Source organism: Crinia signifera, chromosome 1 (assembly GCF_055691185.1).
Source record: "Crinia signifera chromosome 1, ASM5569118v1, whole genome shotgun sequence".
Taxonomy (NCBI): Eukaryota; Metazoa; Chordata; class Amphibia; order Anura; family Myobatrachidae; genus Crinia; species Crinia signifera.
In genome coordinates this window covers 313,812,258-313,827,085 of record NC_139217.1, presented here as the reverse complement: position 1 = coordinate 313,827,085, position 14,828 = coordinate 313,812,258, and the positions used below count along the sequence as shown (strand labels likewise).

The 14,828-nt window shown below is 39.7% G+C and overlaps 1 protein-coding gene across 3 annotated transcripts in view; it reads right to left on the bottom strand.

Annotated features, from left to right (window-relative positions):
* Window positions 1-262: 262 nt before the first annotated feature.
* NTRK2 (neurotrophic receptor tyrosine kinase 2) overlaps window positions 263-14,828 on the bottom strand; it is a 234,705-nt gene continuing 220,139 nt past the window's right edge. For all 3 annotated transcript variants that reach the window (XM_083186343.1, XM_083186332.1, XM_083186338.1), the window contains 2 exons: window positions 7,682-7,840; window positions 263-5,129 (listed from right to left, as the gene is read on the bottom strand). In XM_083186343.1, the coding sequence (XP_083042469.1) occupies window positions 4,944-5,129; window positions 7,682-7,840 (345 nt within the window). In that variant the 3' untranslated portion in view covers window positions 263-4,943. The remainder of the gene's footprint in view (window positions 5,130-7,681; window positions 7,841-14,828) is intronic.

The following is a 14,828-nucleotide window of genomic DNA, read 5'->3' as shown; positions in this document are numbered from 1 at the left end:
AGTAAATCGGGCTTGTACAACCACTCTGTGAGCAAATCAGGCCCATAATGTCGGGTAACAAAATAAATTGACCAGATCTAAAGGTGGGTGGGACACTATAGGAAAATACTTCAGATGGTCAAATAAGCAGAACTTATTTAGGATAACTTTTGCTGCACCTGTATGTCTGTCTGTTACTAACATCATGACTACTTTGCAGTCCTGAAATATATCATGTTTGTAAGGAGAATACAGTGACAAAGAAACAAACTTTATGCTTCGACAGTTTTTAGTTCTTTAATGTGGTATCTTGACAGCATTAATAACCTGCTTTAGCATGTACTTCAGCATCATTAAATGAACATGTCTTAAGCATATTTCTATAGTTACTTTGCTTAATTTATAAAAAAAAAATATACAGAACATCCAAATTATACACATAGGGATTTTTAAAGTTCATTTTAGCATTATCATTTTCATATTTGGTAATAAGTCTGGCAGATCTCACAATGGCAAAGGAAAGTAAATAGTGGAATTTGCTTTTATATTTTATCTTAAGTAAAAGAGCTGTTTGTGGGATATAGGTTCTGAGTCGGAGGTGGACGCAAAATAAAAGCAATATACTGTAGACAGTTGCGGATTTGAAGGATTTTTTCTTGTTTGTTCTCGACTGCACCCATGTAAAGTTTGCTTACCAACAGCGGTCGAGGTGAGAATTGTATTATTTCATTGCAGGATGAATAACAATCAGTGAGCATTTGGGTCGGTAATTGGAGGGGGAATGCTAGAGGCAAATCCAAGTGTATTGTGATTGTTTCGGGGGCATGTCTCAGCCTGCGACTGCAACATTGTACGCAGTTGTAAAGGCTCCACAAAGCTTACATCTGAAGGTCATGAATAGGCATATTCATAGCTATAGGCATGCGTACGTTGAGTGTTGGGGGTGCACAGGCACACCCCAATGCTGTGCACACCCTTATGAACACCTGCATGCCGCTAGCAATACAGCAATATGTTTTACCAAAAACTTTTGCTTTTTAGAACTGTATTCCATTAAAAGAAACACTCATGACTCAATTATGTGTGTTTTGCATTGTCATATCACTACATACTTGTGTCATCCATATACAGTATGTTTTTGACTTTATTTCAGGATTGCCTACCCTCCCGGAATGGCCGTGAGGCTCCCGAAAAAACTTGGTCCCCCTCCCGGCCCCCTGGAAAGGTGGGCAACCTTCCCAGATACTGGCGGCCAAACCCCCCCCCCCCCGATCTCTCCTGCAGCAGCGTTGATATCCCATGATTCACGGATTTTTCAGGGGGTGGGGCTAAAGGTGCAAATAGCGTCATTTAGCCCCACCCCCTCCTCGAAGACCTGCGGATTGCGGGATTTGCAGTACTGGGGGGGGGGGGGGGGGCTGGATGACGTCTACATCAGGCCCCGCCCCTGAAGTGCTGCTGACAGTCTCCTCCCCAAGAGTAAACTTTAAAAGTAGGCAACCCTGCTTTATTTGCATGTACTGCTACACAGAGTAATTACAAGATTAAAACTGAAATAGGCAGATTAACCCCTTTCATGGTGCACCACCTTATGAAATGTGCTGCGCACGCCTATGTTCATAGCCATTTCTTCTTATTTTCCCCATAGTATGGTAAGTCAACCTAGATGCTTCAGGAAATCCAACATATTCAGGAGTCCGTCTTTCTGTCATAGTGAAGTGGGCAGAATGGGGATTGCAGGTCCAGGAGGAAGGGGCTGGGCCAATATGATGTGATGTGTGGAATTTTGTCACATTGGGTGGGGGTCATATGATGCAAATAATTCAGCGCAGTCCTCATCAGTTGCACATGCATCTCCTCTCTGCCTCATTACTGTATATTTGTTTCACATTTTCCTTAATGTTTTTAACCTGTGTTGCACTACAGTGCATAAATACTGTAGTTCCTGTTCTTCCATTTTAGTGCACAGTAACAATCAGTTGAAAGCTTACAATGGAACTAGATGTGACTATTGGAAACACAATAAGATGTTGTTAAGAAGTATTTCCACATGTGATTGGAACCAATCTATTTTTTTTTAAAGAAAAACTGTTTGATCACAATTGTAAATGCATCTAGACATACTCGTATTAAACATATATTAATCCAGTAAAGGTTTAAATGTGTTATTCCTTGTCTCTGTAGTAACATGCAATACAAATGCAGGTGTCTTAATAGCCTACAAAGCTATGTGGGCATGACATACTGTAGATTCTTTTAAAGATGAAATAGTTATTGAAAAGACTGATAAACTACATTGCTGCATAAATGGTTTGAGACATTGATATCTGTTTTTGCTTCCTTTATTTATCTCAATAAAGCTAGTTTGGTCCATTTTAAAATGGTATGATTGACACAGGATAATCTTTTACATAAGATATATGCAATAAACAAGACCGAACTGCATTTCCCATGATCCTCAATCCATATTTAACTGACCAACCCCCACAGGAAATGTGCTTCAGAAGCAACTTTGTCACAAATGCCCATCCCTGTTCGTATCGGACCAATGCACTTTTTATGACACACACCCAGTACCCTGTAATAGTGATAACAAGTAGAAATATATAAATGCATCATCTTAGTTTTATTATTCAAACTACATACATTCCCCAGGATGCATTGCTCATTAAAACTTAATAGACAAATGGGACTTCTTAAATACAACATTGCAAGAACACATGCTCTAACCCGCTGCAATTAATCTACTATCATTAGTCTGATTATACAGGACGTCTGAAAGTTGATTTCTGATTGGTTGCCTTGGGTTAAAGCATATGATTGCTCCTGATATCACATTATTAAACATTACCCATTTTGTGTAAGAATAAGAGACATTGATTCAGAACCTACATTAATTTGAGACAAACTGGAGTTTAGCATTTAGAGGCATAGGTTTTTTATAGCCCCGATGTATGTATCCAGTACATCTCAATATCAGAGCTGAGATTTAAATACAGAGAAAAACTGAACTATTGCAGTAGAACTGTTTTATAGGCAAGTGCTCGAGAATGTCAGACATTCACATAGACACCTCAGATTTCTTCATCCCACAAGCAGTACATTTCACCTGTTCTAGGCGGCCATCTTAACTAGGCAAATAGGCACACGCTTGAAGTTTTTCTTCTTTACTGCAAATGGGTGTGGAAAACTATACGTATTAAATAAAGAGTTGAAGAACAACATACCAAAGCAACAGCACAATCACATCTGTACAATTATCATTATTTCACTTTTATAATGTGTTTTAACACCTTGATAGAGATGTGTTACAATCAATAGTAGACCCCAAAATGTGATTCAGTTCCTTGTTAATATTAGCCCCATTTTCAGAGGCTAATACCCATATACCTTTTTGTTAAATCTCAAATATATTTTACAGTCACCAGTTTTAAGTCAACATACTGCGTTTATTTACACGTACCTATACAAATGGTCCGTTCTGTTACTGTGCTACTACATTCCTCAGTGACGGAGCTCTCCAGATTGCCTGGCGTTACAGCAGGGAGTTAGCGGTTCTCTAGAAGGACAGATTTCTACACTACATGTGACTGTGATACAGTTTTTTTTTTTTTTGCCTGTACTGTATATGTGTTTGGGAACAACTTTCAATATCTTTGCATTGGACACATCATGCCGGTAACATATATAAGCATGCGCTGCCTCCGAGTTTAAGATCACATACATTGTAGATAGGCTGCCACATTTTGTTTTTACAGTGTAATATAGAGAAATATAAACTTCAATACAGAGTCCACAGATGATGAAAAAATAAATAAAAATAAATCAGGGTAGCCAAACAACCGTAAACAGCTTTTGGTTGTGACATTACCTACTGACTCTGTTACCAGAACAGAATACAAGCAGCAAAACTCATCTGAGGTCGTTACTTATCAACAATAAATGACATGTGTTAAGCTTCTCATATCACACCTGTCCATCTCCATACGAAACAACCCAAGCATGTTACAGCTCGCAGCCTGCACTCATCACGTGCGCTCTTAGCTTGTTTAAGCTGTACAGAAGGGCTTTGTAAACTGGTGAATGAGAGAGATTGTCTGTTGGACGCTATCAGTTAAATTCAACATCACACTGTGATGATCTCAGTCATTTAAATGAGTGATTTAGTGTGTTTCTGGTTTTACTGCACAAGATGAACACAGCTATGGCAGGTTGCTATAAGTGACAACATATTTCTTTCTACCATGAGCTATATGGTGGTAAAGGACTAGCAACGCACAAAGCAGGGTGGATTTATTCTCTTCAGAATACAATGCATTGACTGTGAATCTTCTGGTTGTTCTAGGTAGATGATTAAACTTGGCTCCATCGACATGTCTCCTTACGTCTGCAAACTCTTGTCTGCACACTTAATCATGATGTCCAGAAATCGTTTTTCATTAGTGCACATAGCCAACAACGTAGAGGTGAGCGTCAGTCAATAGAAAGTCTATAGGTATGTACAGTAGGAGTCATTAAGTTTGTGTCATACAATATTTTTTCCCTTTTTTCATCCACATCGAAGGCAGGAATACAAGAAGGCATTGTTAGATGTGGCGGACAGACATGCGTGCCTGCTGATTAACAGATAAGGTTTTAAGGCCTTTGTCTATGTATGCTGAGTTACATAAAGGCATAAGCATGGAGAAGGAGGTACAGTGAGAGACAACCAAACATACTGTAGATTGGAGAGGAAAAGAAGAAGTTAAAGAAGATTTAGGCTCAAGATAAAAAGATACAACCTATTAATGGCAAATATCAATACTGTGTATTGTACAGGTGGAGAAGTCTGTGTTGCTTGCCCTTTGATAGCTTGTCAGCATCTTTGTTAATAATACTGTCAGAGGTTATAACACATTTCATAGAGTTCAGCGGCCGTTCACCACATTCATTCATCAAGCCCATATAGGTAACGCCATGAACATCTAGCCGAGAATGTCAAGGTATACAGGGGATGCCTTGGACAAGTTCTGAAGGAGAATGTGGATTTCTTTGATGTTCAGTCTCATGTGCGGCTCCCTCTGCCAGCAGCCCAACATAAGGTCATAGACTTCCTTCGGACAAGTGCGTGGTCGTTGCAAGACTCGGCCTTGAGTTATGCACTCGATTACCTAGAAGGAACATATATTAACATGTTATCATTTATGAAGTATGAAATAAATTCAGCCATCTGAATAGGAACCATTTAGATTACAGTTAGCCAAAATAAAATATGTCGAATCAGCAATACATATTATCAAGCTACATTTTCTAAGATGTAGTGACGGAGAGCATAACTTCTGGATTAATAGAATGATCTAGCATCTGTCACATGGGCCCTTATTCTAGTTGAATCGGACGGATGCATATTTTCGGACAGGAACCAAGTGTTCTTAGCCCCGCCTTCCGTACGGATCCCTTACACCGTCCGAAGGTGGTAAGACGCTGACCGAACGGACCGCGAGTGGATTTTTCATGTGAACACCTCATCCATCTGTGGGAACCTCCCCCATCATTCAATGGTCGCCGACCATCGAATGCTGGACCGAGTGGTCAGGCAGCACCGAGTGCTCCAGACCACTCGGGCATTTCTCAGTGCAAAAGCAGGGATATGGGCGGGCAGCTGGCATCCGGCTCTATCATATGTCTGCCCCCCAAACGCGCATCACGGCCAGATTACCATAAATACACCCAGCGTTTTCATGGGAATGCCATGAAACGCGGGGCGTACGCATATGGTAATGAGCAAAATAAGCCCTTCATGCCCCTCTCCACCTCCTGCTCGGATGGTTCCGTACAATCATTTTCTGCACGGACTTCACGCCGTGTTCGGACGTGTGAGGCATTCGCACATGCACAGATACTCCTCTGCACATGTGCAAACACCAACCATCGGCCGTCCGTCCACATTCAGAGCCATCCGACTCAATCAGAATAAGCGCCATGGTGCTTCAAATGTGCTATCAACCACTATCTGTGTTTTATCTCCTTGATGCTACTGTAGATTAGTCTATGGTTAATACAATGTCTACTATCCACCGTAGAAGACTCATCACAAGATAGATACATCACAAGATAAATAAAAAATAAACACATTCCTTCTGTATTTTCAACATGTATTTTCAGGAAATTTGTGAGACTTAATTCATTAAGTCATTCTGCATGGCTTTAAATTTAATTTGAGTTCATTTATACAATAGGTTATTGTTAGTACAGTATATTACTGTAACAGGTAATAAAATACATTATTGAATAATGAAACATTTTCCCCAACAAGAGTTTTACTGCTTTACTGTATTTAAAAATTAATCACTCACTTTCCCATTTAGTCCCAGGAGAGGAAGCGTCATTCCCACAACCACCACCTTTTTGGTGCAGTGAAATCTGTTTGATCACTTTATGTGGGCTCTTACCCACTACTACTGTACCAACAATTATGGCAAACCATTACAAAAGGGTGTGATGACATGATATGATACTCCTGGTCCCCATCCTGCCATGGACCTAGCAGTCAAACAGTTGCATCGTCCAACCAAAACCATTTTTTTTAAGTGGGCCTTACTTCCCTTACTTCACCAATGACATTCATAAAGGGAAAAGTAATAGCCTGAGAAATGCAGACATCAGTGTGATTCCGGTGAGTCTACCAAATGTTTTAAAACCCTGGTTTTTGCCTTTAAATGATTGGTGCTTTCAAATATTAGACAGACTCACCAGAATCAGTCCAATATCTACATACCTCAGTCAGTACAAAGGCTAACCATTAGCAAGTGCATGGCCTGGGACTCTTGATAAATATATACAGTAAATACTGCTAGTCCATGCATGATACTGTACAAGATTGATAACAGGAATGCAATGTAGAAAATTCCCCATAGTAATGTACAGTACAAGGCCACAGGATTTGACAGGCCTATAGGGGCACAGGGGAAACCCCATGGGGGGCCCACTGCCTGGGGCTTAGTGTGTCTTTGTTCACTCCAGGCTCATAAACCCAGAAGCCCTCATACCACAAATAAAGAACAACCTTTGGGGCTGATTCTGGATCAAAAGCATTGATCCGAATGTGGCCCTGCCCCGATGGTTGCGGTTTGTGCATGCGCATTTGTGCACATGTGCAAACCACGACTGCGAACATCCGCATCGAGTTACTTACTCGCCAGGCCGTTCACAGCGGGGAGGGAGGGACAGGGGCGGGAATGGCGCTGGGCAATGGAAACACCCAGCATTTTTTCCTCCGTTGGGCCGCATGCGAGGGGATGTGTTTGTGTACACATCCCCTCCCATGCTAGGGTGTTCAGACGGGTGGCCCAACGCAGCAAACAGGTCTGAATCAGGCCCTTTGTCACAACTCAATGGAAGCAAATATATTTAGATTTTTGCAGGGTAAATAAATACTGGCTGCTTTTGCATGTAGCCCACAAATGTTAGCTTTATTTTTACACTGCAATTTAGATTTCAGTTTGAACATATCATATCTGGATCTAAATCGCTCTGTGCACATTGCATCTGCCCCACCTGCAGTGCAGCACCAGTTGCCTACTTTTTTTAATTTAATTACAAACAGGAATCAAGCACATTAGTCACAAATCTAAATGCATACAGCGTTAATAAAAAAAATGTGATGCGTAATACATACGGATGATCATAGCAATGTAGTGATAAAGATTTAATCTACACAAACCTCATTGTTTGATAGCTGGTACCACGGTTGCTTTCCATAGGTGAAAATTTCCCATAGCACCACTCCTAGGCTCCATACATCACTTTCCGTTGTAAATTTTCTATACATGATACTCTCAGGGGGCATCCAACGAATCGGTAACATAGTGTGACCTCCAACCTAAAGAGTAAAATAATAGGTGACTATTGTGGAAGAATTTAACAAACATGATACACAATAATACATAAAAGTTACAATGTCATTTATGTTCCTGCAGAGTTTACCAATAACACACATACAGTAACTATGCCTGGTCTAGCATGGAGATCTATTATCTACACTTCAGCACCTTCCTCCTAATGTCACTTTGTCCATGTGATCCCAATTGGATAATGCCTATCTATGTTTCATGTGCAGTGTAAAACACAACCATGAAACTACTAATAGGATAAATCCTGTGTTGTCCTGGAAGTGTTTTGTTTGGACAAATCACTGACATAGAAGCTGTAGTGATTCCACTAGTCAAAGTTTTTAGAATCTTCTGTTCTCTGCTTGTCATTTGCACATGGTAAATTCTGTATATATCAAAAATGTTTTTAGCAGCATTTTAAAGCAATACACATTGCTATAGTTCTTTTTTTAGTCAAGTGATTGGTCGATCCTGGGCAGTGGCTACTTGAGCAAAAATGGTCCATTCAGTGAGCGTGTTATGGAAGTGTTGCCAGCGTGGCAATGCAGTTGGAAACATTATATGTACAATGACGCACTAATATATATTTAAGTGTGCACATAGGCTAAAAGTAGGTGCCTCCGTGTGTGCACATTCAGCAGCAAGGAGGAGTTTGTATTGCCATTTGGATAAACTTGCAAGTGAACTACTTCCAATAGGCACTTAGGAGAGTGCTGTTACATGTGACACAGGCACTGTATGTGTTTGCAGTCAGAACTTAGGGTTTGATTCCAATGCAGTCACTAATGCAGACGCAGCTGCAATTTTCTATGCAGCTTCCATGCGATAATATGCTCATGACACAGCTGTGTGTGAAAACTAAGGAGCACAATGGCAGCCTCACAGATTCCTGCATATTTGTACAAAAATGCAGCCTTGGTCAGACAGCTTCCAATAATCAACCGTCACATTATCTGCATACAAGATCACATACTGTACTGTATATATGCTGACATGCTGTACAGTATGCCGGAAACGATTAATTTCTGCATCTTTGCCGACCAAACAGTCTCTTCCTGTCAATCACTTGTGATTTTGGCGCATGCATGGTTACAAGGGCAACACATGTGCAGTTGGTTGACAATCACTCAACTGCATAATATCGGTGTTGCATTCAAACCAGAATAAGGCCCTAAATGGATAGGAAAAAGCTGCACATGGGGAAATGATGTATCATTCTGACTTTTCCCATTGCTCTTCTTTTTCTTATTTATATGTTGGTAAATAATTGCTTATACTGTATATTGTAAACACTGAATCACGAGTTGAAATAAGATTGAATCATTTAAATAGTATACTATATGATAAATAGAAATTATTCAGTGGGGTTTGGGATCGTTGAGAGTAACCATATTAGAGATGTGGAGTGATGTATCTGCTTCTACACATGTTTACTTGTGATGTATCTGATTCTGCACATGTGTACTTGTGATGTATCTGATTCTGCACATGTGTACATGTGATGTATCTGATTCTGTCCATGTGTACTTGTGATGTATCTGATGCTGCACATGTGTACTTGTGATGTATCTAATTCTGCACATGTGTACTTGTGATGTATCTGATGCTGTACATGTGTACTTGTGATGTATCTAATTCTGCACATGTGTACTTGTGATGTATCTGATTCTGCACATGTGTACTTGTGATGTATCTGATTCTGCACGTGTCCTTGTGGTGTACCTTAATCTGCACATATGCATATGGGCAGCACGGACAGTGTAATGGTTAGCATTACTGCCTCACAGCGCTGAGGTCACGGGTTCAAATCCCACCATGACCCTAACTGTGCAGAGTTTTTATATTCTCCCCATGCTTGGTGGGTTTATTCCGAGTACTCTGGTTTCCTCCCACAATACAAAAACCTACTGGTAGGTTAATTGGCTTCCAACAACATTAACCCTAGGTAGGGAATATAGACTGTAAGCTCCACTGGGGCAGGGACTGATGTGAAAGTTCAAATATTCTCTGTAAAGCGCTGCGGAATATGTATGCGCTAAATAAGAAACTGTTAATAAATAATAATAATAATAATAATAATAAATAATATGCACTTTCTATACATATATTTAATGTCCCTATTGTAAGATTGCTCACCCCAAATAAACTCTCATTCAGGGCCAGATGCACTAACTTGAAAAGTGATCAAAATGGAGAGTGATGAACAACCAGCCAATCAGCACCTAACTTCCATGTCACAGGGTGTATTTGAAAAATTACAGGCAGGAGCTGATTGGTTGGTGATTTATCACTCTCCATTGTATCACTTTTCAAGGCTTAGTACATCTCGCCCACAGTGATTGTTGGTGGCTCACAACATTGAAATCATTAATATTCTCTGTCATAAAAATACATACTGTAGATGGTTTTAGTTAATTGAAAACAGGTTATGACTTCTCTACTACTTGGTACTTTAATTGTTCTGACTCCCTGGTCTGTAATAAATGCATGAAATATAATAAAATATTATTTGTGCATCCATGGTAGGAAAACTGTATAGCTCAATATAGCTCACGTTGAAAGGTATTTTTAATCAGTTAACCAGTTAATTTGTAGCAGACTACAGAAAGGCATTTCCAATAAGTACTCAACATTACGCTGAAAAATCTCTCAGCTTCATATAGCTAATGTATGCGCTTGATAATGATGGTGGACCTAGTCCAAAAACAGCAGTGGTTACTTCCTGCAGCATAGACATGTCTCCCCATAATATATGGCACTACATAGGTAGCATAATAAATGCCAAACAAACACTTCTCCATGCTGAATAAGATATACTTGCTAAGCAATAGATTTTTTTGTTATATAGTTAATTCCGAAGTAAGCCAATAGCTGGGAAACCACATCAAACTACAGAGAGCTACAAAACAAGCTCCATCTGGGGCAGAGTAATTATGGAAAGTAATAGAGGCCATAAAACATAGTATTTTATCAGAAATGTGTCTAATGAATTCTATCGTAGCAGACACACTATGAACCCAGCCATAGTTACTTAGAAAATATACATGTTGATGCACATAAAATATGTCACTTAGCAATGCATTACCTCAGAAGCTGCTTTTGTTATGTTATTTTGATGTCATAGAATAATGGGACTGAGGAGGAACCAGACACAGACCATACATCTGATACTCTTGTAAGTTATAGACTCTACAGAGAGTGACGTAAATACTACTGGCTCTGCTAAATAATAACTTCTTCACATAAACAAGATTGTATTTATTGTTTTAGCTTAGATCAGAGCTATGTGCCCCTGACACATTATGCTTTGCGTCGTGGGCACTTAACCACGTCATGTTTTTGTTTTTCTAAATTTTTGGTATTTAGTTTTCCCGGTACTTGTTTCCTAGCACGGCCACAATCTTATGGATCGTGTACCTTTAAGTTAAGGTACACGATCCATACGATGGACCCGATTTCCTTTGAAATCAGGTCCATTTTGCCGGCTAGGACACAATATCGGGGGCATCGCGTCGGTCGGGACCATTAACATTGGTCCCGATGCGACCGACGCGATGCCCCCGATATTTCCATAGGCTTCAATGTTAAAAAATATTTTAACATTGAAATCGTGTCGGGAAAGGTAAAATATCGGGGGCATCGCGTCGGTCGGGACCATTTACATTGGTCCCGACGCGATGCCCCCGATTTTTCCATAGGCTTCAATGTTAAAATATTTTTTAACATTGAAATCGTGAAAAAATGTGAAAAATGTGAAATGGGCCAATATGACCCATTTCACATTATAGATGTCCCCGTCGTCACCCCACGATAGACGCCAACCCGAAGCGTGGCGAGCGCAGCGAGCCCGCGAGGGGCGGCGGTGCGCGTCCTCCGACCTTTTCATTCCCCTACTATCCACGTCGGCGTGGAGTTGAGAATAGAATAGTGTGGCGAGCGCAGCGAGCCACCGAGCCCGAAGCGTGGCGAGCGCAGCGTGCCCCGCGAGGGGACGCGTATAACTTCACAGGTATACGCGTCCCCTCGCGGGGCTCGCTGCGCTCGCCACGCTTCGGGCTTGGTGGCTCGCTGCGCTCGCCACACTATTCTATTCTCAACTCCACGCCGACGTGGATAGTAGGGAAATGAAAAGGTCGGAGGACGCGCACCGCCGCCCCTCGCGGGCTCGCTGCGCTCGCCACGCTTCGGGTTGGCGTCTATCGTGGGGTGGGGTGTACGCCGTTAAATTTGGGGGGGTTGGGAATATTTTACATTGAATCCAATGTAAAATCGGGTCCCAGGGACCCGATTTACATTTCATTCAATCAAAAAATCGGGTCGAAAATCGGTCGGTCGCGTCGATCGCATCGCATGCGACCAAATCGCATGCGATGCGATCGACCCGATTTTTACGACACGACCACCCCGATGTAAATCGGTGTGGCCGTGCTAGGAAACAAGTACCGTTTTCCCTTTTTCTGTGCCATGCCATAATCCTCCCCATGTGCTCTCTTTTTCCATCTTTGCTTTCTGTTTATTATTGCAAAGTACCTTTGTAACGTGCAACAGAATTTACGGCACTATATAAAAAACTGTTCATAATAGTAATAATAATAATAATAATAACAATAATACTTAAAAAAAAAAAACATTTTTAGGTATTTAGAAATAAATAGTATTTAGTTTCTAGTAATGGAGTAAGTAAATCCACAAAAAAAAAAAAAAAAAATCAACGGTTTATAGCGGTTTCCAGCAAAAAAACAAATTGGTTTCTTTTTGAAAGGATAGACATAGGTATCGCAATATAGACTAGTTTTTTCAATAGAACGTTTAGGAAGACATTAACAATAAGTTAATGTGCCTAAAAGCCTAAAACACTCAATATATATAACCTTGTCTATCCATCAGACTTATATTTATTGATATGGCTTCCTGTTATATCTACATTATCTGTTCAATAACGCTTAACTCACTTTAATACACTAGGGTGACAGACAGATTTACTAAAAAAAACCACACAGTTATATCCCTGCGTTACCGATAAAACCACGTCTATAAAATGTCCAGAAATGAACGAGGGCTCCCTCCTGTTATAGAATAGTCAGCACCTTGACAATTATGTTTTCATTATGATGTTTATTTTGTGGTTTTAGGAGTCATTATTATATTCTCATAAGAGTTTCTTAAACCAGCCAAACAGCACAGAGCAACATAGGGGCAATTGACTAACCACAGAACTAATGAATAAATAACAACAAATGTATTAAGACTGCTTAGAGTCTATATCTGCATAGCATCAACCACTTCTGTGAATTGAACATTTGGTTTACTATATTACTACTGTACATTGTAAATGGCACAATTATAGCATGTAGATTATTAATCTACAATTATGGTTAATAATATCATGTCACCTTTGTCATAAGAAGCAGGGTGATGGAGGTCTTCCACATAAACACATGTTTAACTACTAGTTTGCTATCGAAATGATCTATTATATCACTTGGGAACTCATAATATTTACAGATAGTACAAAATGCATTAATAATATGAGATCATGAATATCCAAAGCGTTATCTATTTCTAAAGCAATCAATCACCCAATGAAAGTGTTGATCATTTAGTCAACTGGAAAAAGAGACAAAAGTGCTATCTGATAACTATCGTTCGATAGTTTATATGCCGTAATTCTCATAATGTAATCTAGATATCATGTTCACTGGGGAAATGTAAACAGGGGTCTAGATACTACGCCTTGGTAGGCGGAGATAAAATACCAGCCAATCAATCTTTCATTATTCAACATGGCAGTTAGGAGCTGAATGGTTGGTACTTTATCACCGTCTACTTTACCCTCCAAGGCTTAGTACATAGAACCCATAACCCTTTGGGCCTGGTGGTTGCACATGACACTACTAGTTAGTCAGCATGTACTTCACTTACCACATCCAATTGTTTTAACATCTATAGGGGTTAAACATTGCTGGACATTATTTCTGATAGATAATTGCCTACCTTTAAACATCCTCAACATTAAAAAGATCCATTGACAAAGAAGTCCAAGATTTCATTATTGCCACATAAATCATGTAATCTGATCAGATATACAGTATTTCGTTTTAGTACTGTGAGTCTAATTCAAATGTGTTTAAATATATATATAAACCAATATAGACCATTTTGCAAAAAGATTGTTAATGTAAACATGATATTATTACATAAAACTGAACAAAAAAAGGGTAAATGACTACAAAATGCTTTATCTACTTGACATACTTGTGCATCCTTACATTTTTTTCTTTTTACAGTGTAAACATGTACAGCAGCCAGTTACTCACAAGGGGGAGCTATAGCTGATTTTTTTTTTTTTTTTAAGACGTCAAGCACATGAATCACACAGTCAGTGAGAAAATGTAACATATTCTTTAACATCCATCTACTTTTTAGCAACGCTGCCAGTGTATCAATATAATAAACCTTCATCTGGCTCTAGTTAAGTATGTACGGAGCTTCACTTTTTTTTAGTATAATAGACGTGTATGATACATTTTTATTAATAAGTGAGTATCTATAAAGAGATGCACAAGAGAACAGGTGATGTCTGGGTTGTCGTAACCTACCGGCCATGCTCTGCGATACATCACATTCAGTTGATTGGGACCCTTATAGTCTAATATCTAGGAATAGTCTAAATCTGATAAGGGGTACATTTACTAAAGTGTGAGTTTTTAGAAGTGAGTGATGTTGCCCATAGCAACCAACCAGATTCTAACTATTATCCTCTAGAACAGTGATTTTCAACCTTTTTACCTTACGGCACACTAAATAAGATTTTAAAATTGCGAAGGCACACCATGAGATCCCCACAGGGCAAAACACATTGGCCCCCACAGGAAAAAAATCAAACCTATTGCCCCCCATATAAAAAACAATCACACTGGTCCCCAAAGGTAACACAAATAAAATAGATTGGCCCTTTACATGAAAAGAAGAGACCAG